Genomic DNA, 24,235 nt, shown 5'->3' with positions numbered 1-24,235 from the left:
TGTTTCGTAAGAACTTACACAAATCATCGTAATATTTCATTATTGTATCCATTTATTTACGCGATATGCCAGTTCCGTAATGATTTCATTGAGTTATTGACGTATGGCGTAACCACAGATCGTCTATAAAATTAAGGGCGTTCGCATACGTTAGGGTTTTAAACTACACCGGACAATCTTGTAAGTTTTCAGCCAACAAAGGTTCCTTTTCGGATTTCATGGAAAAAAAACTTCAGAGTATTAAATAATTATCAATTCAATTGTATTAATATATATGGATGTGAATTATACTGGTTATAGTTGATATATTTTATTAGTTGCTAATTATAATTCATTACATTGCAATTATACGCAAAATCCTCAGGCAATGAAGCGCTGTGTTTTGTTGAAATTTTCGGCTCTTTTAGGACTTTTAATGATTTCGTTTTTTATCGTATATATTAAAATAATTGAATAATTGTGTGCATTCTTTTAACTGTTTTAATTAAATACTTGTGAGAAATCTAAAGTCTTATGAGCCAACAAAAATCTTGCGAGCCAACTAAAGTTTTGTGAGCCAACTAAAGTTTTGTGAGCCAACTAAAGTTTTGTGAGCCAACTAAAGTTTTGTGAGCCAACTAAAGTTTTGTGAGCCAACTAAAGTTTTGTGAGCCAAATAAAGTTTTTTGAGCCAACTAACGTTTTGTGAGCCAACTAAAGTTTTGTGAGCCAACTAAAGTCCTGTGAGCCATCTAAAGGTTTGTGAGCCAAATAAAGTTTTTTGAGCCAACTAAAGTTTTGTGAGCCTAATAAAGTTTTGTGAGCCAAATAAAGTTTTGTGAGCCAAATAAAGTTTTGTGAGCCAACTAAAGTTTTGTGAGCCAAATAAAGTTTTGTGAGCCAACTAAAGTTTTGTGAGCCAACTAAAGTCCTGTGAGCCATCTAAAGTTTTGTGAGCCAACTAAAGTTTTGTGTGCCAACTAAAGTTTTGTGAGCCAACTAAAGTTTTGTGAGCCAACTAAAGTTTTGTGAGCCAACTAAAGTTTTGTGAGCCAAATAAAGTTTTTTGAGCCAACTAACGTTTTGTGAGCCAAATATAGTTTTTTGAGCCAACTAACGTTTTGTGAGCCAAATAAAGTTTGGTGAGCCAACTAAAGTCCTGTGAGCCATCTAAAGGTTTGTGAGCCAAATAAAGTTTTTTGAGCCAACTAAAGTTTTGTGAGCCAACTAAAGTCCTGTGAGCCATCTAAAGGTTTGTGAGCCAAATAAAGTTTTTTGAGCCAACTAAAGTTTTGTGAACCAACTAAAGTCTTGTGAGCCAACTAAATTTGTAAAGTGTACACAGTATACCGTATTTAAAGTATATAGAAGTATGCAGTTACAAAAAATGTAGATCAGACAAGCAGACAAGCTTGTTAGCAAAAAACAAAAGAAAGTATTTTTGTAAAACCGATTATCGATATAAGATAACATTATGATGTTATACATACTTAACTATTTACTTTTCGTTTGCTTGTATTGAAATTGTAAGTTCGTTTCATTGCCGAACTTCGAAATAAATTGCAGTTCGGTAAATAAACTGTGTCTCGTGTACACCAAGCCTATATTAATGATAAAGTAGTCGTTCCGATTAAATACATTTTTGTTACACACTAACCGGTTATGGAAAGTTGAACGATGTGCATTTTAATTGTAATCGAAGCGTGTATGCATTCGTTAATTCAATTAAAATCGCCGCAGTTCAGTTTTATCTTTTTTTTTTTAAAACGATTACAATAATTGCAGCGTTTGGATACTCGTGAGGCGGGTGGAGCTCTTGCAAAGGGCTTTATAAGGAACAGGAGAAAAGGGCTTCGCACCCATCTCCTGTTCTTGCTGGCGGTAGGACCTCTTGTGAGTCCGCACGGGTAGGTACCACCACCCCGCCTATTTTCTGCTGTGAAGCAGTAATGCGTTTCGGTTTGAAGGGTGGGGTAGCCGTTGTAACTATACTGAGACCTTAGAACTTATATCTCGAAGTGGGTGGCGCGTTTACGTTGTAGATGCCTATGGGCTCCAGTAACCACTTAACACCAGGTGGGCTGTGAGCTCGTCCACCCATATAAGCAATAAAAAAAATAAAAAAATAAGGCTCACCTACACGCTAGGGCAATGCTGAAATAGCTTCTCAAGGCTATTAGCATTGTTAAGAAAAAAAAATGTTAGTCGGGGATGTTCACAAACCTCCTTTTGTTTGTTTACAAAATGGGCACGTGGAGTCCCGACCTTCAAGGTCGACTATTTCACACGAATACCAGAATCAGTACGCAGCACGCATCGAACATACCCTAGAATTTATTTTAGTATTAAATGGACGGTATCACGTGTACGGAATACAATAACAAAGTAAGACATAAATGAGACTAAATATAAATTTAGATTTAACAATGAATATTACAAAAGAAAAAAAATGTCTGTAAAGTCTGTTTACGGACCATAAGTCTTACGTGACAACGTCTTAAGGAAACCTTAATGAAAAATTGCATACTTTTATAAATTTAATTGAATTATTATCACTGAATTATTATTATTTTGTATTATACAAAGAAGTAGTTAATTGAAAATATGATTATTTTCTATACATTAACGTTTGGGCCGATCGTGCCCCTCTATCGCATTCACGCTCAAATTCAAGCGGAACGTGACACTTTTTCGTGCGTGCAGCCGGTGTTTTAAGACTTCGATTTATAAGACGTCATCACGTCAAAAACAATTTACGATTCAGATAAATGTGCAAAAGCTTTAAAGTTTTTAAATCACGACAGTATCGAACTGTTCAAAACTCAATCATAAAGTGCGAGTTATAAGACCATTTAATTTACAATTGAGGACAATCAAGACTAAATACTAATGTTAATTAAATAAATGAATGTGACTTTGTATATTATTTGACAGATAAACCAAAGCCACCATTCAAAATACCAACAACGGTTGCAAGACAATCAATAAGCGCGTTGTGGAACATTCTTGAATATTAAACGCGGCCTTGAACAGGATGACTTATGAAACGTGCTTACAATAAAACAAGGAACAAAAATCTGTACGAGGAAACTTAATTTTGAACTGGATTCGATTTTTTTTAATTAAATTTTTAAAAGTATAAATGTTGTTTTAGGCTATTTATGCAAGTGCGATTTTATGCAGCAGAGATGCGAATGTTGCGATGGATGTGTAGAGTAACGAGAATGGATAGAGTACGGAATGAATATGTTAGAAGAAGTCTGAAAGTGGCACCTGTGACAGAGAAGCTGAGAAGTGCGCGTTTGGGATGGTATGGGGACATGTGATGAGACGAAATGAAAATTAGGTTGGTAAAAGAATGTTAACTATGAATGTGGAAGGATATAGAGGAAGAGGTAGACCTAAGAAGAAATGGATGGATTGCGTGAAAGACGATATGGGTAAGACGGGAGTAAGCGAAGATATGGTATATGATAGAAGAGTATGGAAGGAGAAAACATGTTGCGCCGACCCCAGGTGACTGGGAGAAGGGCAGGAGAATGATGATGCAAGTGCGATTTTAAGTTTAAGCTTTACTGTTGGTAGGTCCTCTTGTGAGTCCGCACGGGTAGGTACCACCACCCTGCCTATTAATGCCGTGAAGCAGTAATGCGTTTTGGGTTTGTTGGGCGGGACAGCCGTTGTACTATTAAAGTGAGATCTTAGAACTCATGTCTCAAGATGGGTGGCAGTATTTACGTTGTAGATGTATATGGGCTCCAGTAACCACTTAACACCAGGTGGGCTGTGAGCTCGTCCAACCATATAAGCAATAAAAAAAAAATAAGGCTCACCTACACGCTAGGGCAATGCTGAAATAGCCTCTCAAGGCTGGCAGGGTAAGCATTTAACACCAGGTGGGCCGTGATCCACCCAGCTACGTAATAAAATAAAAAAATTGGCGTAGACGCTTTCATCGCTTGCATTGAAGCACAAGAAGAATTTCTATTACATTAAATAGACCGATATAGATAGGATTTTATGAAAGTTTGCAAGGTAACCCAGCATCGTGATATCAATGGGCCACATCTAGTTAATGGTATAACATCATATACCCTGAGATGGTACGTTTCTTCTACTCTATCTATTTCCTTCTGAAATTCTTATACACCCGTTCCTTATTCACTTTTTAAATTACTATAATTATTATATTGTAAAATTATTGGTGAATTCTATCTTGAATAGCCAGATAGCCGTATTACAATGTTATGTAAATAATATTATATTCAATTACCTTGTATCTGTGATATTTGGTAATTACCAAACACTCCCAAAGGCCTCCACTGAATGCAATAAAACTTACATGAATGAATATCGTTTTAAGATAATCACGCATTATGTTGTGGTCGTTGGTTTAATAATAATTGATATTACTAACTTTTTTTTGCAGCACAATCTATTCGTGTATGTGATATACAGAAATCGTGTAATTTGAAGTCGTCGTGGCCTAAAGGATAAGACGTCCGGTGCATTCGTATGTAGCGACGCACCGGTGTTCGAATCCCGCAGGCGGGTACCAATTTTTCTAATGAAATACGTACTCAACAAATGTTCACGATTGACTTTCACGGTGAAGGAATAACATCGTGTAATAAAAACCAAACACGCAAAATTATAATTTGCGTAATCACTGGTGGTAGGACCTCTTGTGAGTCCGCACGGGTAGGTACCACCACCTCACCTATTTCCGCCGTGAAGCAGTAATGCGTTTCGGTTCGAAGGGTGGGGTAGCCGTTGTAACTATACTGAGACCTTAGAACTTATATCTCAAGGTGTGTGGCGCATTTACGTTGTAGATGTCTATGGGCTCCAGTAACCACTTAACACCAGGTGGGCTGTGAGCTCGTCCATCCATCTAAGCAATAAAAAAAAATTTCAATTGTAACGCTCAGTCACAAAACTCAGCTAAATTTTGTTTACAAATACACATTGCAATGATAAAACGAACAAAAACCCATAAATCATCATTGGAAATACCGAAACCATATTATAATCCAAAACATGTTGAATTAAAACACAATTAATAAAATTGTGTGACTGTTTTCGAATTAATTAAAATCTATATTTCATTTATAATAAACATTTGGAATAGGCGCGGGAATTAACTAGTCAATCTAAATTAACCTTAGGAATAATTCATACTAGTGGGAAGTTATTTAATTGATTTATTTGATAATCTGACAGCCGTTATAGATAAACTCATCAAGCTTGATAACGCAATTTGACCTTGTCGATAGATTTAAGCGCTTTTAATAATGTTATATAATAAAAATGGTTGTATTAGGACCGGAAAATAAAAATAAATAGGCAGACTTGGTAGTACTTTTCTGAACTGAAAATTATGTGTGTTTAGTAAAAAAATAATATTCTTCTAACCTTAAGGACCGTGCCCACAATTTTTTTTTATTTTTTTTTATTGCTTTGATGGGTGGACGAGCTCACGGCCCACCTGGTGTTAAGTGGTTACTGGAGCCCATAGAAATCTACAACGTAAATGCGCCACCCACCTTGAGATATAAGTTCTAAGATCTCAGTATAGTTACAACGGCTGCCCTACCCTACGCATTACTGCTTCACGGCAGAAATAGGCAGGGCGGTGGTACCTACCCGCGCGGACTCACAAGAGGTCCTACCACCAGTAAAAAATCAAAATCACCACAAATCACGGTACGTTTAAATATTTTAAATATTCCGAGTTGATGAGACGTAATTTTTGAAGGAAATTGTTTTGTTAACGCATACCAATCGAGTCATTGTTTCTAAAAAGCGTAATGGACTAAGCAACATTTCGGCCTCGACTAATAATCTAACCGCATGTGCAATCAAAACCGACCGCTTTACCGAGAATCCCGCTGGCCCAGTGTCGCCGTCATCCATGGACGTACAACTAATACAGTTCATTACAACCATCTTAACCCACAGACACAGCCCACTGAGTTTCTCGCCGGATCTTCTGAGTGGGTCGCGTGGTAGATTCTGCGAAGCACTGCTCTTGCTAGGGCCAGTATAAGCAACACTCCGGTTTGAGCCCCGTGAGCTCATATACATATTAGGGCGAAACTGAAGTAGCCTCTCAAGACTATCAACATAGGTAGGAGAAAAAAACAACCAAAGGAAATCAAGCAAATTTAGATTATCACATGAAATTTATCTTAAAAAAATATGTAGCCACAAAAAAGTTATCAGCGAATCTTTAAATAGTAGAAGATAATGTGGCAGTCTATCTCTTCCCTTCTCCTACTTCTTCTTAATTACGGAATTAAATTTACTAAGATTCACCTTAATATGAATAAACGAGAAAGGTTTGGCTGAAATATGACCGTGTTATACCAATAAAGCTGTTTCATCATTCTGATATGGCTTATGCTGGGCAAATGTTCGTATGTATAAAAAGGTTCACGCTGGCGAAGCCGCAAACCCAGATCTGGTTGTTAATAATTTAATTATGGATTTATAAACATGTAGAACATACATATCTTTATGTATATTAAAAAATTAACTAACTGAATTAATGGAAATTTAATTTAATGCTGTATTATATGCTACATTATTACTTCACATGCGTCTTGAATAATCGCGTTTGGGCTACAAGTCACCAGTCCGCCTTGTGGGAGGCCGACCCACGCTGCGTCTTCTGGTGCGTGGTCGCCACTGGCGAACTTTTTTGTCGCAGCGTCCGTCTGTTCTTGGAGACAATGTGCACTGCCCACTGGCTCTTCAACCGCAATCATACCGGCTATATGCGTATCGGTTACTGTGGCTATCGTTGTTTATGTAAACCAAAGGATATAACCGATACAATTCATAGAATTTATTCGACTGTTATTTTTTTGAACAATATAATATATGAGTCGTCTATTAACAAAGGTGGCAATCTGTGCATTTGGACAAAAAAATGTTATTGATATGTCAATACAGATTGATTTGAATATAATCGTCTCCTTCAAAGAATACGGTTCAAAACCTGCATTAAATAAAAGTTAATACTTAACCTGTTATTTATCTTAGATGTCGTTCAGAAGAGTTTTGTGACTGCCAATGGAATACAAAGTCAATAATTCGTTTTTCTGATTTACCAATAATTGTCCAAAAGTCACATTGCCGGCTTTGATAATAGTCGACTCATATATTTGATTTCACGTTCATATGACGTGGCTTCGATCAGTTTTTTTTTCTAAATCTATACATATAACTTTTACTGATAATCAGAATCAAACTTTATATTGTTCTGAGCTTTACATGGGTCTGACTAGAATGTGGTCCACAATTCGTATACAACGTCCATCTCTTAACCACAATAAACGATATTTCGAGTTCCACATTTCGTGTAACGGGCTTTAATGATATAATAATAGTCGCCTTACTGCGTTCATCGCGTGTGTGTATAATTGCTTCAGGTCGAGCGTTATAATATTGTGGAGTATCACGGTGGAGATATAGAAGGATATATTGGACAATTAAAATGATATTACTTCGTACGTATCAAAACTGTGTGACCTATGTACGTGCAAAGGTTAATTTGTACTCCGCTTATTTCTACCGTGAAGTAGCAATGTGTGAGACTTAGGTCTAAAAGTTGCGGCATTCACGTTGTCGATATCTATGGCCTTTATTTCAGGAAGAAATTATAAAGGCCTTGGCTTCGGCCTTAATGAAATTTTTATTTCAGGATATAATATAAATCATATAAAACCTGGCTTCGGCTTTTTTGAAAATTTATTTCAGAAATTATATAGAACAGACAAGGCTGTACGGGCTTAGATCTCCTTGCCTTTCCTAATAAGGAAAAATTGTACCAAAAAAAATTATCTATGGCCGTGATGTGTGTATGTTCTTAACGCACTTGACACTGAGTGGACTGTGAGCTCGTTCACTCTTTTTTTATATCTTTATTTAAGGAGGTTATTCACCTAGTGAATATGTCACTCCATTGTGCAATAAAAGAGAGTAATAAAATAATTATATAAAAAAATAAAGGAAACTGTTATCGTCTCTGAAGGCCCACCAACACTATTTTATAAAGTGACTTAGCCATTTCGGATTCCGGAAAGGCTAATACGTAATTTCCAACTTGTCGAAAATTTGTATATTTTGCAAAGAATTGTTGTCTAAAATCATCATTCCGCGCACACTCCATCATAATGTAAAAGCCTCGTTCACTCTTCTAAGCGATAAAAAATCCTAACTTGCTTTCACGACAAAAATGGCGTTACAAACTTAGCTTTCATAAGCACATGAATCCTTCATTTAAGAGTTTCATAATATCGATTGTTACACGCGAGATCATCAACATCGCAATTCACAAATGTACCTACAATAGAATTCAGCTAAAATAAGCTAAGGCTTATCCAAATGCCCGAAGGTTCAACCTTCTAATTTCGCGTGTAGAAGAGAAACAAAAACAAAAAAACCAGTCATAATGATTATGTATTTCGGACAAATTTCAAACCGTAATCCCCTTTGTGCTGTGTGATAGTTCACACATTCAGGAAATTCGTTGTTACATAATTAATTAATGCAAGAACAATTACTTTTTTGGTAATAAAAATTTTGCATTTATAATGAAGTGAATGTCTTTGTTACTTGGCCGTTTGAATCGATTGTTTTCATTCGTTTAAATCAATTAAAAACCTATCTACTATCTTCAATTAATATCAAACAGAATTCTATTCGCACTGTCGGAACGGAAAGCTTGAAGATTTCAATGTAAATTAACCATTATTCACAAGGGAAGAGTAGTTTTAATACAATCAAACTATGATACTTAAAAAATTTGGGATTTCCGTAAGATTAAAATTTTGATTTTCGAACGGAGTCTTGTTACCCATCGTCTTTTGGCTGGCGTTGATTTTATTTAAGTCCTGATTCTATGTCAACGGTCAAAATCAATAATAATCGCTGGGACTCTTGCATCCTAAAATTGTATACCTTATTCTCGCTGTGTGTTATGTTGTGTTTGAGAAACTGAATTTATTTGTGAAAAACCTCCTATTTGAATTATTTGACCTATCATTCGTGTGATGAGGAGGTATTTTGCAAACCCTATTCTATCACTTATAGAACAGCAGGCGGGTGTCTTGTCGGAAAAGAAACAACTGAAGACCGGTATACTTAACTATTTATGATATAGTATTTTCTTCAGTATTCGTGAGTTGAAGACACAATTAAAATTAGTTTTACGTTTTTTACTGTCGTGACCGTCATTTGTCCGTGATTACGTAAACTGTAAATATGACCCGAAACGCCGAAAATAACATAATGACAATAAGCTTGAGAGTTAAAAAACTGTAAAAATGGTTTTAATATTTTATAAGTTTCATTGCTGTTTCAGAAGGGTTCATAAATCATTTACTTTGCAATAATATCAAGTTACATGAGCTTATTAATTCTACAGTACAGTATATAATAAATAATAATAAGTTACATTCTTTGTTGAACATAAACCTACAAGCAGATTCTACTACTCGAACGTACCGTCTATATTCCAAGATATTTATACATACAAACCTATTGTAGCCTGCCACAGCAAGCATGCTGCCAATAAGTGTAAACGAATATTTACTACGAAGTCGCATGTCGCATTTTGATCGCATTGGCACTTATCATGCGACATAGACACGATGATGTAACCAGCAATAATTTAATAATAATTGAATCAGTATGTAGATGCAATAATAGTAGTGCTGCTTCTAGCTGTTTTGGGTAGGCGCTGACACGAAGGATGGTTTACACAGTGATTATGAGTATGTACTGCTTTGAATAGTTTATTGAAGATTATAGCCTATGTCACTCGGGAATAGTGTAGCTTCCAAACAGTAAAATAATTTTTCAAATCGGTTCAGTAGTTTCGGAGCCAATTCAATACAAACAAACAAACAAACAAATCTTTCCTCTTTATAATACCTATTAGTATAGATAAAATTATACACAAACTATGACACAAGTGGTATGAAAAATAAACGAACGTGTAGGAGTAGTAAAGGCGCTGACACGAACGATGGGTAACACAGCGAATATCGATATTATTATGTACTGCCCTCAGTTTTTCGAGATTGCCGAAGTGTTGAACAACAATAATGGATGATTTATTAAATTCATAAACGACACCGATTTTATCGAATTGAAAGGCGGTTGCCCAAGTAGTGGCGGGTAAGTGTATCGCCACAAGTACATATCAGGCTTTATTTGCAAAGAATTCACCGGTGGGCGAATGTGTTCCTAGTAAGGGCAGCTCTGAACACGTCATTACGGATCCTCCCGATCCATTAACGGTGCTTTTAGGTACCTCAAGCACCGATCACGAGTGAATTAGCGCATAGACACAGCCCACTGAGTTTCTCACCGGATCTTATCAGTGAGTCGCGTTTCCGATGCCGTGGTAGATTCTACGAAGCACTGCTCTTGCTAGGGCCAGTGTTAGTAACACTCTTGGTTTGAGCCCCGTGAGCTCACCTACACGTCAAGGAGAAGCCGAAATAGCCTCTCAAGGCTAGCAGCATAGGTAGGAAAAAAAAGTTAAGGCAGTGGATACCGCTTACCGTCACGTACGCTGCGTCTTTATTGTAATAATAACAATACGAACACTAAACAATTTATTAGTTTTCGTGATAAAAAAACATTTACAACAAATGACATCACTATTGATTTTATAAAATAAAAAAAACTGAAACACGTTATTTCCAATATCTCATTATCTTTACATCCGATTATTGAAATACGTTCTTTCCAGTATACTTATATCGGATTATGAATTTGAACGTACATAAATAACGGAGGAAAGCTCATTTTTAAATGGCTTAATAAACGACCCATTCGTGAGAAATGAATTTTTATTTACTTCTGTTGAGCTGTGTGAATGCCCTTGTTGCTTCACAAAAGGGAAAGTACATACAGCTTGAACGATGCTCATACCAATTCAGTTCCAAAAGATAGCAAGTCTAAAGCTCAGTGAAATCGAGATTAGTACGAGAAGTTATTTCATAAATGACTACTCACAATTTTGTAAGAGAAACCGGACCAGAAAATAATATAGTTTTTAGTGTACGCTGAAATAAAAACTAGGAAAAATAATTTCGTTGTGTAACACCCACAAAGAGTTCAGAATTAGATAACATTTTAAATTAGTCGAACAATTAAAATAAATAACACTGGTAAAACTGCCATGATTTATTCAATTTCCTAATAATCGCATGAGAACATACAGGTGTGTTTATTTAATTTTCAATTATATACCTTTTGGAATTCAAGTGGTATGACACATGGGACATGAGGATTTCAAGCTTATAGGATCTAGCACAAAATGAACGAGCAGGATGCATCATACTACAGCTTGATATTATTTCTGTGCTACAGCTGTTGTCTAACTCCGAATCGTAAACGATGTACAATATTCTCCCTTTTTTTCCTGCCTATGCTGATAGCCTTGAGAGGCTATTTCAGCTCGTGTTCATGTTGCTAACACTGACCCTAGCAGTGCTTCGCAGAATCTACCACTGGATCGGAAACGCGACCCACTGAGAAGATCTGGCGAGAAACTCAGTGGGCTATGTCTATGGGTTAATTTACTCGTCGAGCCCTTCGTCGCAAGCGACGGGTTTGGCGGGGACGGTGACCGTGTTCCCCCATGTTTTATTGATATTAGTACCAGACTGCCAACCGTTTGCAGTTTGCCTTTTAGAACAAAATTGATTATATTGGTCATTTTTCATTATGAACTTGCATTTCTAACCCGGGTTATTTTTCAATTAAATGCAAGGAGGTGAATTTAAATTGAACACTATTATATTTTTAAAATATCGTGGCAGCGGATAATAAATCTAATAATTAAAAATAAACTCTGACGAATCATCTCTGAGATGCAAATCACAAGCGACTAAAGGTACAACAACACAGCGTCCATTAGAAACATTCGTTACGTATGTACATAAAATTACACAAACATTTTAGTTAAACATATTGTTATGTAGTCAGCAAGCAGCCATTGACATGTTGTTTATTAAAATTTAATTGTGATATAAGACTTACATTGTTCATAATTAATATACATATAAGGTAAATTCCTTAAAAAACAATTAGTAATGAATAAAAATTACCAATAAATACCTTATTTTTTTATTTTGGTAACTATCAAAGAAAATAGGTAGTTTTAATATTTTTTATTTATTTTTATATTATAATTACGAGTACAGTAATCGGTGATAGCTTGATAATGAATGATTAGGACATTTTATGTTAAATAACCTAAATAATTAAAATAATAATAATCTGCCCGCGTGTGTGATTCCAACATGGCCACGTGTTCGAGATTTTTTTTTGCTGTCAATTTTTTGCCATGAATTCCTTTGCCCGACCGTTACGTAAAAAATATTAACACAACATTTATGTCTCATTGTAATAGAGATCACGTACTAGTCACTCAAGGACGGTATGTCCTTACGTTATTGTTCGTGTATTTTATCGTGTTAATAATGCTATGAAAATGTATAAGCAGCATAGCTTAGCCCGGTCTTCTTATGAGAACCATTGAGATTTTGGCGGGGGTACCAGTTTTTCTAATGCGTTGTACGGCTGTAAAAACTGTTCGCATAATATCGCGAATAATATCGACTGATGTAATAAAAGGTATGAATTATATAAAAACAAATGTAAAGTCAGTGGCGGTAAGTTGGAGCCATTAGATTATGAATTCAGCTGAGCAGCTTTTAGCAAGCCACATTGTCTTCTAACTCGTCACCTACTTCACTATGATATTAACAAACATTTTAACTAAATTCTAACGATTATGAGTTACATAGCTGAGACATCCATCTACACACCATGGCTAATTTTCTTTTTTATTGCATACACGGGCTTACGAGCTCACAGCCCACCTGGTGTTAAGTGGTTATCGGAGCCCATAGACATCCACGACGTTAATGCCGCCACCCGCCTCAAGACAGGAGTTTTAAGGTCTCACTTTTAACAGTACAACAGCTGTCCCACCCTTCAAACCGAAACGCATTACTGCTTCACGGCAGAAATAGGCAGGGTGGTGGTACCTACCCGCGCGGACTCACAAGAGGTCCGAACGAACGGGAAGAAAGACAAAAACGGGTCATTGTGTCACAAAATCACCGTAAGCGTGGATTTTAGTGTGTCCGGTAACACCCAGGTGAGCATTGATTTGGTGGTTATAAATTTTTAAATAAAATGTTGTCTATTAAAATATTTAATTTTATAAGTAGAATTACTTGTTTCTGGCTTTATAGTAAAACTTTCGTCACCGAAGTTCATGGACATTAAGAGTACATGTAAGTCACTGTCTACCTCAAATCTACTTAACAGCTTATCTACTTAGATACTATATCAATACTTTATTCTTATTATAATACAGAACAGCTACGAGCAGTGTATATAGAAGTTGCGATTTATCTTTAAAATCTAAACCATATTGTTTTTTCCAATATCCACTAAACATCAAGAAAATTTAAAATTAAATTAATTTTCAATACCTATAGTGAAAATTGTTCAATAAATTGGTAAATAGCAATAATAGCATATACATAGTCAGGTCATAAATTCTGTCACATGTTTAATGTAAAATAATTGAAACAAGTTTATTCATTATGTAACCATTCATATACCAAAATGACCTTAACAAAACGTAGATTCTTATGACACTAAAGTTTATTCAAAATGACCTCCGTGATTTTGAATACAGGCCTACAATCTGCGCGGCCAGTCGTCTATCGCAGCACGAACGAGGTCCATGTCAATATCGGCGGCTGCCTTAAACAAGGATGTCTTGAGTGACTCCAAATTGGGATGAGGCTTTGAGCACGCCTTTTCCTCCAAGTGTTGCCATATCTTGTAATCTAACGGATTCAAATCTGGACTGGAGGAGGGCCAGTCTTCGTGCCGGATGAAGTCGATTTCACGCGCCACCAGCCAGTCTTGTGTGCTCTTCGCTCTATGAGCTGGCGCCGAATCTTGTTGGAATACCCAGTGCCTGTTATTGAACATGGTATGAGAAACAGGTTCCACAAGGTTCGTCAGAACTGTATTTTGATACACAACTGCATTCGTTTTTACACCTTTCTCACAAAAATGTAGCTCTGTTAAGCCCCAATAAGAAACTCCCAACCATACCATGAGCGAGGATGGAAAATGACCTCGTTGGACACGCGGAATACGGTTGCCCGCTTCTTCACTACTGTGTGCGTACACCTTATTGTTTGTTGTTTGTTGTGGCTCTCTTCCACGGTAAAAATTTTTTCATCCGAAAAAAGAATTTCCCGATATTTTTTTCCCGCGTACCGCTTCAACAAAGCGCGTCATCTCTTCAGTCTCAGGTCCATTAGACGAGCATTCAAACGATGTCCTGTTTTTCTTCGATATGCCTGAAGCCCTAGGTAAGTCTTCATTTAACACCCTTTTCACTGTGGTTCTGCTTAACCCCATCTGCAGGGCCAACAGTTTCTGCTTACGTTTGGGATTTCTTTGAATTCGCGCCTTCACAGATTTTATCACTGCTGGAGTCCTAACAGACCGAGGGCGACCACTTCTTGACCTGTCATCTACACTAGAGTCTTCATTGTATCGTTTGATGGTACGATAAACGAATCTTTTGGTTATATTCAAAATTTTCAGTATGTTAAAAATTTGAATTGGCGCGTAACCGCAACGATGCAACGCAATAACTGCAACACGGTCTTCTTTAAGCGTCCACTCCATATTTAAAAATTAGTAAAATTCTAAAAGTATACATTTTTATTTTCATGAACAATTCGAAATTCGAATTCAATAAACTTTTTTGTGGCCAGCATTCTAAAAGAAAAGTTTTTACTGTGTGACAATACTTATGACCTGACTAGTTATTATGTATCTAAATGTTTAAATTCAATAAAAAAATCTTTGACATAATTATGATACATCGACCTAATAAACAAACATAATATGACAATGACAACATCTTCATTACTGTCATTAAAATACATGTAGCTTATTGAACGAAGAATAAAAACAACTAGATGGAACAAAAAGGCTAATTGCAATGCTCATTTCAGCTGACATTTAACAGAGGTTAATAGTGCAGCCTGCTGTTGCAACATTAATAGAGTTCCAGACAAAACAAGAAGATTACCCTCGTATTCAATTATAAATGAACCGTACGTGAATGAAAAGGACAACAGCTTACACGGAAGTCGTGAAGCAATAGGGTTCAAGTTATTAATGTCTTTCGTATCTTAATAATATTAGGCGAACACGGCGTGTCGTTTTGAGGTTAGAATTGAGGTCGTCAGCGCAAAAGTGGCCTAACCCATAATTTTTCATATTCGCGCTTTATATTACAATTTATTTAAAATTTAAGAAATTTTGATGCAAAACCGGCAATCCCTAGTTTCACCCGTAAATAATAGATGGTATTGGAAACATTATTTTTGTGCGTATTGTTTTTGCGTACGAAGCAGTGTAAAAGTAAATTCAAACATCATTATCTCCATACTATCTATGGTAAGCTTAGGCCACTTTTGTGCTGACGGCCTCAATTCATTGTCAAGTCAATGTAATTTTTTAATTAGGTTTTTTAGTGCTTTTATCCCCTTACTTATTGGCTGTTAGCGGAAGAGGCTATTCCAACTACGCCCGAACGGGTCGGTGAACTCACAGGCTCAACCTAGGATGATTTGCTAACCCTAGCAAGAGCAGTGCTTCGTAGAATCTACTACCGGATCGAAATCGCGACCTTGAGAAGATCCGGCGAGAAGCTCAGTTGGCTAGTGTTTTGTTGTTATTAAAGCGATAGTTCAAAAAGCAACGGCCGTGTTTAGTTACAAAATTACACAGGATTCACATATAGATAATTTTTTGTTATTTTCTTCTGGAACATTTAAACTTTAAAGCCCTCAGAATTAAAGTCACATCTTCGTCAAAGAGAACGAAATAATCTTTCCACAACGCCTATCGAAGGGTCACGATCCAAGTCACCAAAGTACCGTCCAGTATGTCTGGCATTATCATCAACTATAAACATCTGTTTTCAGTTATTAACAAATAAATTCGCTTAATAACAAGTTCACTTGTCTGCAACAACATGACTAATAAGAGATAGTCTAAAAATACGTCTCTGCGTTGTCGAGTGTTTCTCGAAAGCTGCACTAAACTTTGAAACCACCGGACAAGACTAAGTTTAGTACATTGAAGTTTTATTAATAATTCACGTATTATTCTCTCATAAAATAGGCGATGCTTTCGCGAACATAATTTTATTTATTGCTTAGACGGGTGGATGAGCTTAGGGCTCGCCTGGTGCTAAGTGGTTACCGGAGCCCATAGACATCTACAACGTAAATACCGCCACTCACCTTGGGGCAAGAGTCGTCGTGGCCTAACGGATAAGACGTCCGGTGCAATTGTGTTGAGCGATGCACCGGTGTTCGAATCTCAGGCGGGTACCAATTTTTCTTATGAAATACGTACTTGTGAGTCCGTGCGGGTAAGTATCACCGCCCTGCCTATTTCTGCCGTGAAGTAGTAATGCGTTTCGGTTTGAAGGGTGGGGCAACCGCTGTAACTATACTTGAGACCTTAGAACTTATATCTCAAGGTGGGTGGCGCATTTACGTTGTGGATGTCTATGGGCTCCAGTAACCACTTACCACAAGGTGGGCTGTGAGCTCGTCCACACAACTAAGCAATAAAAAACAAAGGCAAAAGTTCTAAGGTCTCTAACAGTACAACGGCTGCTCTATCCTTCAGATCGAAACGCATTACAGCTTCACGATAGAAATAGGCAAGGTGAACCTGCGCGTGCTGACTCACAAGACGTCCTACCACCAGTGGTTACGCAAATTAGAATTTTTTGGATTTGATTTTTATTACACGACATTCCTTCACCGTGGAAGTAAATCGTGAACAATGCTGTTTGTTAATAGTCAACAGTTTTTAGTTCGTTTGTTTTGTATCGGCGCCCTAAATGTGTCATAGTTGGTGATTCAAACACGGGATGTGCGTGCGAAATGGGATTTTCGAACTAGATAAATATGACTACATAGTTATTTTATCGGAATTGCTTTATTTATTTTGAATAGCAATGCCTTTATTAAATACTAGCTTTTGCTCGCGACTCCGTCCGCGTAGAATAGTTACTTTGGCATAATGCTAAATTTTACCCCCCACGTTTTACGTAGAAAGTCAAAAAAATTTTTGAATTATAGAATGTTAAGGAGCTGTTTTGACCCCTATTTTGAAACATTATTTATTGGTGCTCCACTTGTATTTGTTTTAGCGTGATGTTATATATATAGCCCATAGCCTTCCTCAATAAATGGGCTATCTAACACTTAAAGAATTTTTCAAATCGGACCACTGTAGTTCCTGAGATTAGCACGTTCAAACAAACAAACTCTTCAGCTTTATAATATTAGTATAGATACATGTTTTTCTGCACACGTAAACAATATTAGAATATTGAAATGGTGAAATTTAAAGAATGAAATGCGATGTTGTTTTAGTGATGTCTGGAATATGGTAGTTACAAAGCTAGTCAAGTATCTCACAGTACGCTCACGAATGCTCACTACTGACTTGGCAACGTCGTTGTGTTCACGACGCAGTGTACGCTTCTAGCGAAAACTAAAAATAATAAAAGATGCATTTTAAAAAATCAGTTTTCTGGATCAGCTCAAATTATGTTGCGACTAAAAAATAAAGTTTTTCCGTTACAACAAATATTATAAATACTTCAAAATAAAACATCCTTTATAAATACATTGAGCTATACTTAAAAAGAGATTTACTATATAGATCATTATCACATAATTATAAGTCTTTAAAAGTAGTAAAATTCAATTAATCCCAAGTATTTTTAATTCGATCGTAAGCACCGTTAAGGATGCGCCGTAGATCGGATAACAAGATAAGAGTATTTTGAGTTTAAATTAAATTTTAATATGACTTATTACTAGATGGTTATTTGAAAATGTGTTCCACACAGCGGCAACGCTTTAAGTTCTATTCGAATTTTAAAGTTCTTATCTATATATTAATACGTGAAGCAAAAACTTTGTACCTACCCCTTATTACGAAAATTGCGCGGACGGAGGAGTATGAAATTTTCCACACTTGTAGAGAATATAGAGAAGAAGTGCACAATGCTAATATTTTTTTTAAATAATGCGTAAAAGTTACATTAAATTAATAAAGAAAACATTACACTCACTGCCATGTATTTCACACACACACCTATACTCTTTGTTTATTGTCAAACTTTTGTTATTGCTTAAAGTCTGTAGTCAAATTGAGAATAGGTTAGTATTGTTTAACTTTAATATTACGAGTCTATAGTTTGCTACACTGTCTATAGCTAGCTACACTACCTTGTTAACAATATGACCATAATAATGTTGAAACTTATAATTTCAATTCATTATAGTCGAATTTCGACTACTGCGGGACCACTAGTGTTATTAAAATAGTCCGCACCTTTAGAATTGAAGTGGGTTCATCCAAAATTTTTGTTTTTTGGTAAAAATATAATCGAATCATTTTAATTTTGAAGTTTAATGTTAATCATTTATTTAATCGTTACAACTTAAAGTACAACAAGGTATCACAAGATAGTTTTAAATTAATAATTTTGTGCAGCGACCGGCGCATGCGCGTTATTCAAATTTTTCGAAACTCACTGACTGCATTTTTACGAATCTCGCGCAGGTGTCGGTCGCGCGGCGTTGGTCGACACTTTTGGGTTCCGCTTAGCGTGCGAGGATTTTTTTATTATATTTCGGTTCCGCACGTTACACACTCCCCCTTTTGACCTGGCGAGAAATCCTTGACTGGTCAAACAAACAACGCGGAATGAGACCCAGTCTACCCCACCACCCTACGCGGTCGACCCCGGCGGCGCTTGGGAATCACAGGCTCGGGACATACATCCTCCCTCGCATGATAAGATCGCAAATCCGAGACATGATACTTACCAAAAACTTCGCCCGACGACTCGTATGCTAGAAGGTAGGAAGTAGGACTCACCTTTTTTGAAATCACATATGGCCCATCCCGCTTAGGATTAAACTTCGACGTAATACCCTTACTAGCATTACTAAGTACGTGGGTCTTCATCAATACGAGATCCCCTTCTGCAAACTGGTAAGGTTCAGAGCGCCTTAGATCAGCGCGCGTCTTTTGAATATCTTGATGATGTTCAATATTCTCCTTAGCGGTCGAGATGGTCTCGGCAAGCTTGGACAAATATGGGCTTATCTGGGGAACAAAGTTCTCGGACTCTACGACGGCGCGAAGATCAAGCTGAGCGGATATTGGAGATCGGAGCTCACGACCAAAGGTAAGATAAGCTGGCGTTTGCTCGGTTGACGTGCAGACGGAACTATTAAAAGCGAATCGGACGAACGACAGTACCTCAGGCCACTGCTGGTGACGGCCTTCAAGCAATATGGCAAGATGAGCCTTTAAGTCCCGATTCTTCCGCTCAACCGGATTGGCTTCGGGATGATAAAGAGGAATGAGATTTTGTTTTACCCCTAAAACAAACATAGCCTTTTGCATGACATCGGCCACAAATTGAACTCCGTTGTCGGAAATCATCCGGCGAGGCACTCCGAATCTCATAAAGACTTCATTAACGAGGGTTTTTGCACATACCTCGGCAGTGGCATCAATGAGAGCGAACAGCTCAACCCACTTACTGGCGGTGTCTTCGACTATCAGGATCCACCTCTCACCGCAGGGTCCTTTGGGTAAAGGCCCGAAAAGGTCCACTGCAATAACTTCAAACCGCTGAGCTGGAACTGGAGTCTGGAGTAGTCCCGCTGGCTTAAAGTTAGACGGCTTGTACCGCTGGCACTCTATACACGTTTTCAAATACTCAGTAACATAGCGTCTCAAACCTGGAAAATAGAATCGTTGGGAGATACGATGAATGGTCCTTTGAATCCCCCCATGAGCGGCTGTGGGCGAGTCATGACACTCGAACATGACCTTGCCACGCAAGCTCTCTGGTACGACTAGCTGAGGTTCCTCGGACTCAGAATCTTCGGCGTAGCGGTATAGAACGCCTTGAGTTAGGAGATAGCCTCGTTCAGACCATCTATTAACAGATAATTCATCGGTCCCTTCCAAATCAGTGATGATCTTGGAAATTTCCGGATCAGCCATCTGAGCGTCCCGGGTTGAAGCGGCATCCCAGTGGGGCACGTCGACGATAACGGGGCAGATTCCACAGTCCGGTGGCGAGTTAAGCTCGGTCACTGGGCGGCTAAGCGTGTCGGCTATCACATTAACTTTTCCTGGGGTGTACTCAATTTGCAAATCGTAAGCTTGAAGCTTCATAGCCCAGCGAACTAACCTGCCGCTCGGTGACTTTACTGAAAACAACCATTTCAGGGGCTGATGGTCACTACGAACGTGCACCAGATGTCCATCGATGTAGCCTCGGAATCGCTCCACAGCCCAGACGACAGCGAGTGCCTCCCGTTCGGTCGTCGAATAGTTGCGCTCCGCCGATGTCAGAAGACGACTGGCGTACTCAATGGGACGCTCATCATTGGATGACTCCCCCTGGAGCAAACATGCACCTAGAGCATAATCACTCGCGTCAGTCCTAAGGATGAAAGGCTTAGTATAGTCTGCCTGTATCAAAATCGGAGATGTCGTCAGTAGCCTCTTAAGAGATTTGAAGGCATCATCCTGCTCCAGGCCCCAAATCCAAGGCTGACTCTTTTTGGTTAATCGTGTGAGAGGTTCGGCTATCTTCGCAAAATTCGGGATGAACTGACGAAACCACGAGCACGTCTGGAGAAAAGTACGAAGTTGTCGGAGACATGTAGGTTCCTTCATATCCAACACAGCGCTTACCTTGTCCCTGTCCGGAGATATACCTGACCTCGAGATCACGTGACCAAGGTATTTGACTTGCTCCCGGGCAAAAGCGCATTTGTCCCTATTGGCTCGCAGCTTGAACACGCGGAGCCGGTCAAACACCGCACGGAGATCTGAAAAATGCTTATCAATATTTTCTGATATCACTAAAATATCGTCGAGATACGCCAGGATAGCTACCTCCTGGAGAGAAGAGCCCGATCGAAACCGATCAATCAGTCTCTGAAAGGTTGCCGGTGCGTTCTTCAAGCCGAAAGGCATACGCTTAAAACGAAAGGTACCAAAGGGTGTACTAAAAGCAGTTTTGTCTCTGTCCAGGGTTTGAACCTGCCAGTACCCACTCCGAAGATCCAACGAGCTCATAACGCAACCTCCATTGGTAGACTGAAGAAGTTCATCAATTCGAGGCATGGGATAGGAATCGGTCTTGGTGACCGCATTCAGTTTCCTATAATCAACACAAAACCTATACGTACCGTTAGGTTTCGGCACCAAGACACACGGCGCGGACCACGCAGACTCACATTCCTCGATCACGTCCTCTGCTAGCATCTTGTCGAGCTCGGCGCGCATGACCTCTTTCCTCGCCGGCGTGATACGATACGGAGGTACAGCGATAGGAGGGTGGTCGCCGGTGTCGATCCGATGCTCTGAAAAAGGAGTCGGCTCACCGACTTCCTCGAAAACATCAGTATATTCACCTAGTAAATCCACCAGACGCCCCTTTTCCGACTCCGATAAGAATTTACCTTCATCCTCGCGCAACAAATTTATAGAAGCGCAACTTATGGGGTCACGTGAATTTTCACATGACAAAGGGTGAATGTCCCGGGGCTGATCAGCCGAGCGCCAAGTCATAGAAGAGAAATCAATTATTAATCGTGCCTTCAAAATAAAATCTATTCCTAACAAGGTTTCATTATTCTGAGAATCGGGGAATATAATAAACTCAATAGGTATACATACTGAACTTAATTCAACGTCTGCATGTGTTAATAATATCTTAGTGTTCCGAGTGGTACCATCCGCGAGTCTCACCGACATATTTTCAGTGCGAAACTTCATACCTAAACGTTGAAAAAGCGCGTAGAGTGTGTAACCCGCGATACTACGCCGTGCGGCGGTATCTAACAAAGCAGTCCCATTATATCACGGACATGTCCACGCGATTTGCAATACACACAAAATAGCTTTTTAACCAATGTTTCGCTTTTCACACTACGCGGGGATGGGGACGGTTGAGGTAGCGACGACGGTGCAACAGCAACAGAGGCGCGCACTAGCGCAGCGGCAGCGCCGGCAGGTCTCGGCGATCTCACACTTGTCACGTCAGGCGCGGAGCTGCGTTCGCCGAGCACCGTAGGTAACGACTTGTGTGGCTGCGGCGGAATGTTGAGGGCAGCCGTGCACTCCACAAGTGACTCCTCCACCATGCGCGACTTCTCTATGAGTGTTTCTATGTCGCTCACACCATCTCTCGGTAGTCTTTTCCTTATCCGTTTATGAAGTAGATCGTAGATTATGTCTAACCTGGCTTCCTCTGGTAGCTGGTACGGCAATCTGGACAGCATAGCACGTATCCTCACTATGGAACTGTCAGCAAGCTCATCACCTTGCTCAGACGAAAACACGTCACGAAAAACTTTATGTGCAGGGCGTGGCACGCCATACATAGCTCGTAGCCTTTTGAGAGCGTCGGGCCACGAGGACACTTCGTTCCGGACCCCTCTCCACCATATGGCTGCTTCGCCTTCCATGAGCATTGGTAGTCCACGCAATGCGATATCGTCGGAGACGCACGCACACTCCTTGTACACCTCCACAGAGTCGATAAACGCTTCAACGGCCTCCGGATCGCGAGCGACGCCATCAAAACGCGCGGTGCATTTAGCCATGTTACTTGTTGGCGTCGGGGACGGTGACACTATCGGGGTGGTGAACTTCGATCCACTTCCCAAACCATGCGATGCCCACAGGGACTCGACGAGTTGTCGGTTCGCCTCGGCCTGCGACTTTGAGAAGGCGGCCAGGAGCGAGGACAGCTGATCCCCGGACATGAGCACTGGTGCTGGCGAGGGCACTGCGTCCACCTTTTCATCACCAGAATCACTATTGTCATCCGTCTGTTGGCGTATTTTTCGCGGCGGCATTTTTCAGGTACTTCTCGAAATTTCTAGTGGGTAAGTATTTATGTACGCGTCGACTTAAATACGATGACGGCCCCACGTTGGGCGCCAATTTAATGTTAATCATTTATTTAATCGTTACAACTTAAAGTACAACAAGGTATCACAAGATAGTTTTAAATTAATAATTTTGTGCAGCGACCGGCGCATGCGCGTTATTCAAATTTTTCGAAACTCACTGACTGCATTTTTACGAATCTCGCGCAGGTGTCGGTCGCGCGGCGTTGGTCGACACTTTTGGGTTCCGCTTAGCGTGCGAGGATTTTTTTATTATATTTCGGTTCCGCACGTTACAGAAGTAATTTGTAATTTTTAATAAAAAATTGTAGTTTTTCGATATTGATACTTTAAGGTATGCGATAGATTTCAAAGAGTACTTTCATAGAGTAGTTTGTCCTTTTCTAGACTAAAAGAGACTATTTAATTTTATAAGCTGATAGAATACATTGTCATGTTTATAAATCGTTATAAAATCATTTTCTTAATTTTTTTTTAGTTAAGTTTTAATTTTTTTTAGTTAGTTTAAGCCACTTCTATTTTAAATGCTATTTTTGAATGCTAATTGCGCTATTTTCTTTTTTCTTAGTAAATAAAATAAGATAGCGTAACAAAACAGATAGCAAACAAAAACTTATTTTAATGAGTTTTTGTTTGCTATCTGTTGTACGTATTCTTTGGTTTACGAACAAACACATTCTGAGGTTCGATAATGTGACAAATGCATTACGATTTTTATCATGTCTACGATAAGAGGAAATTTCACATGTAGTCATCAATTTTTTTTAGGCACAAATTTTCTTATGTCTTTTTGACTCGACTCGCATATTTTACATATTTTTTAACGATTAATGTCCCATTTGTTTTTCAAATTTCGTACACATTACGCATGTTTGAGATTGTTAACAATTGTAAATACAATCCAATAATCATTTTGCAAAAGTGGTCTTTTTTTATTGCTTAGATGTGTGGACGACCTCACAGCCCACCTGGTGTTAAGCGGTTACTGGAACCCATAGACATCTACAACGTAAACGCGCCACCCACCTTAAGATATAAGTTCTAAGGTCTCAGTATAGTTACAACGGCTGCCCCGCCCTTCAAAAATAATAATTAATTTCAGTTATAATTAAACGTACTTTTACAGTTCCAGATCG

At 38.7% G+C, this 24,235-nt stretch overlaps 1 protein-coding gene across 1 annotated transcript; it reads right to left on the bottom strand.

Annotated features, from left to right (window-relative positions):
• Positions 1-6,610: 6,610 nt before the first annotated feature.
• LOC119630752 (uncharacterized) lies at positions 6,611-23,045 on the bottom strand. Its single transcript, XM_062674672.1, has 3 exons — positions 22,215-23,045; positions 19,030-21,819; positions 6,611-6,733 (listed from the first exon to the last, which is right to left on the bottom strand). Exons 1-3 carry the CDS (start codon positions 23,043-23,045, stop codon positions 6,611-6,613), a joined length of 3,744 nt encoding a protein of 1,247 aa, XP_062530656.1.
• Positions 23,046-24,235: the final 1,190 nt, after the last annotated feature.

This window comes from Bombyx mori, chromosome 3, assembly GCF_030269925.1.
Source record: "Bombyx mori chromosome 3, ASM3026992v2".
Taxonomy (NCBI): Eukaryota; Metazoa; Arthropoda; class Insecta; order Lepidoptera; family Bombycidae; genus Bombyx; species Bombyx mori.
This window is presented reverse-complemented; position numbering and strand designations above follow the sequence as displayed.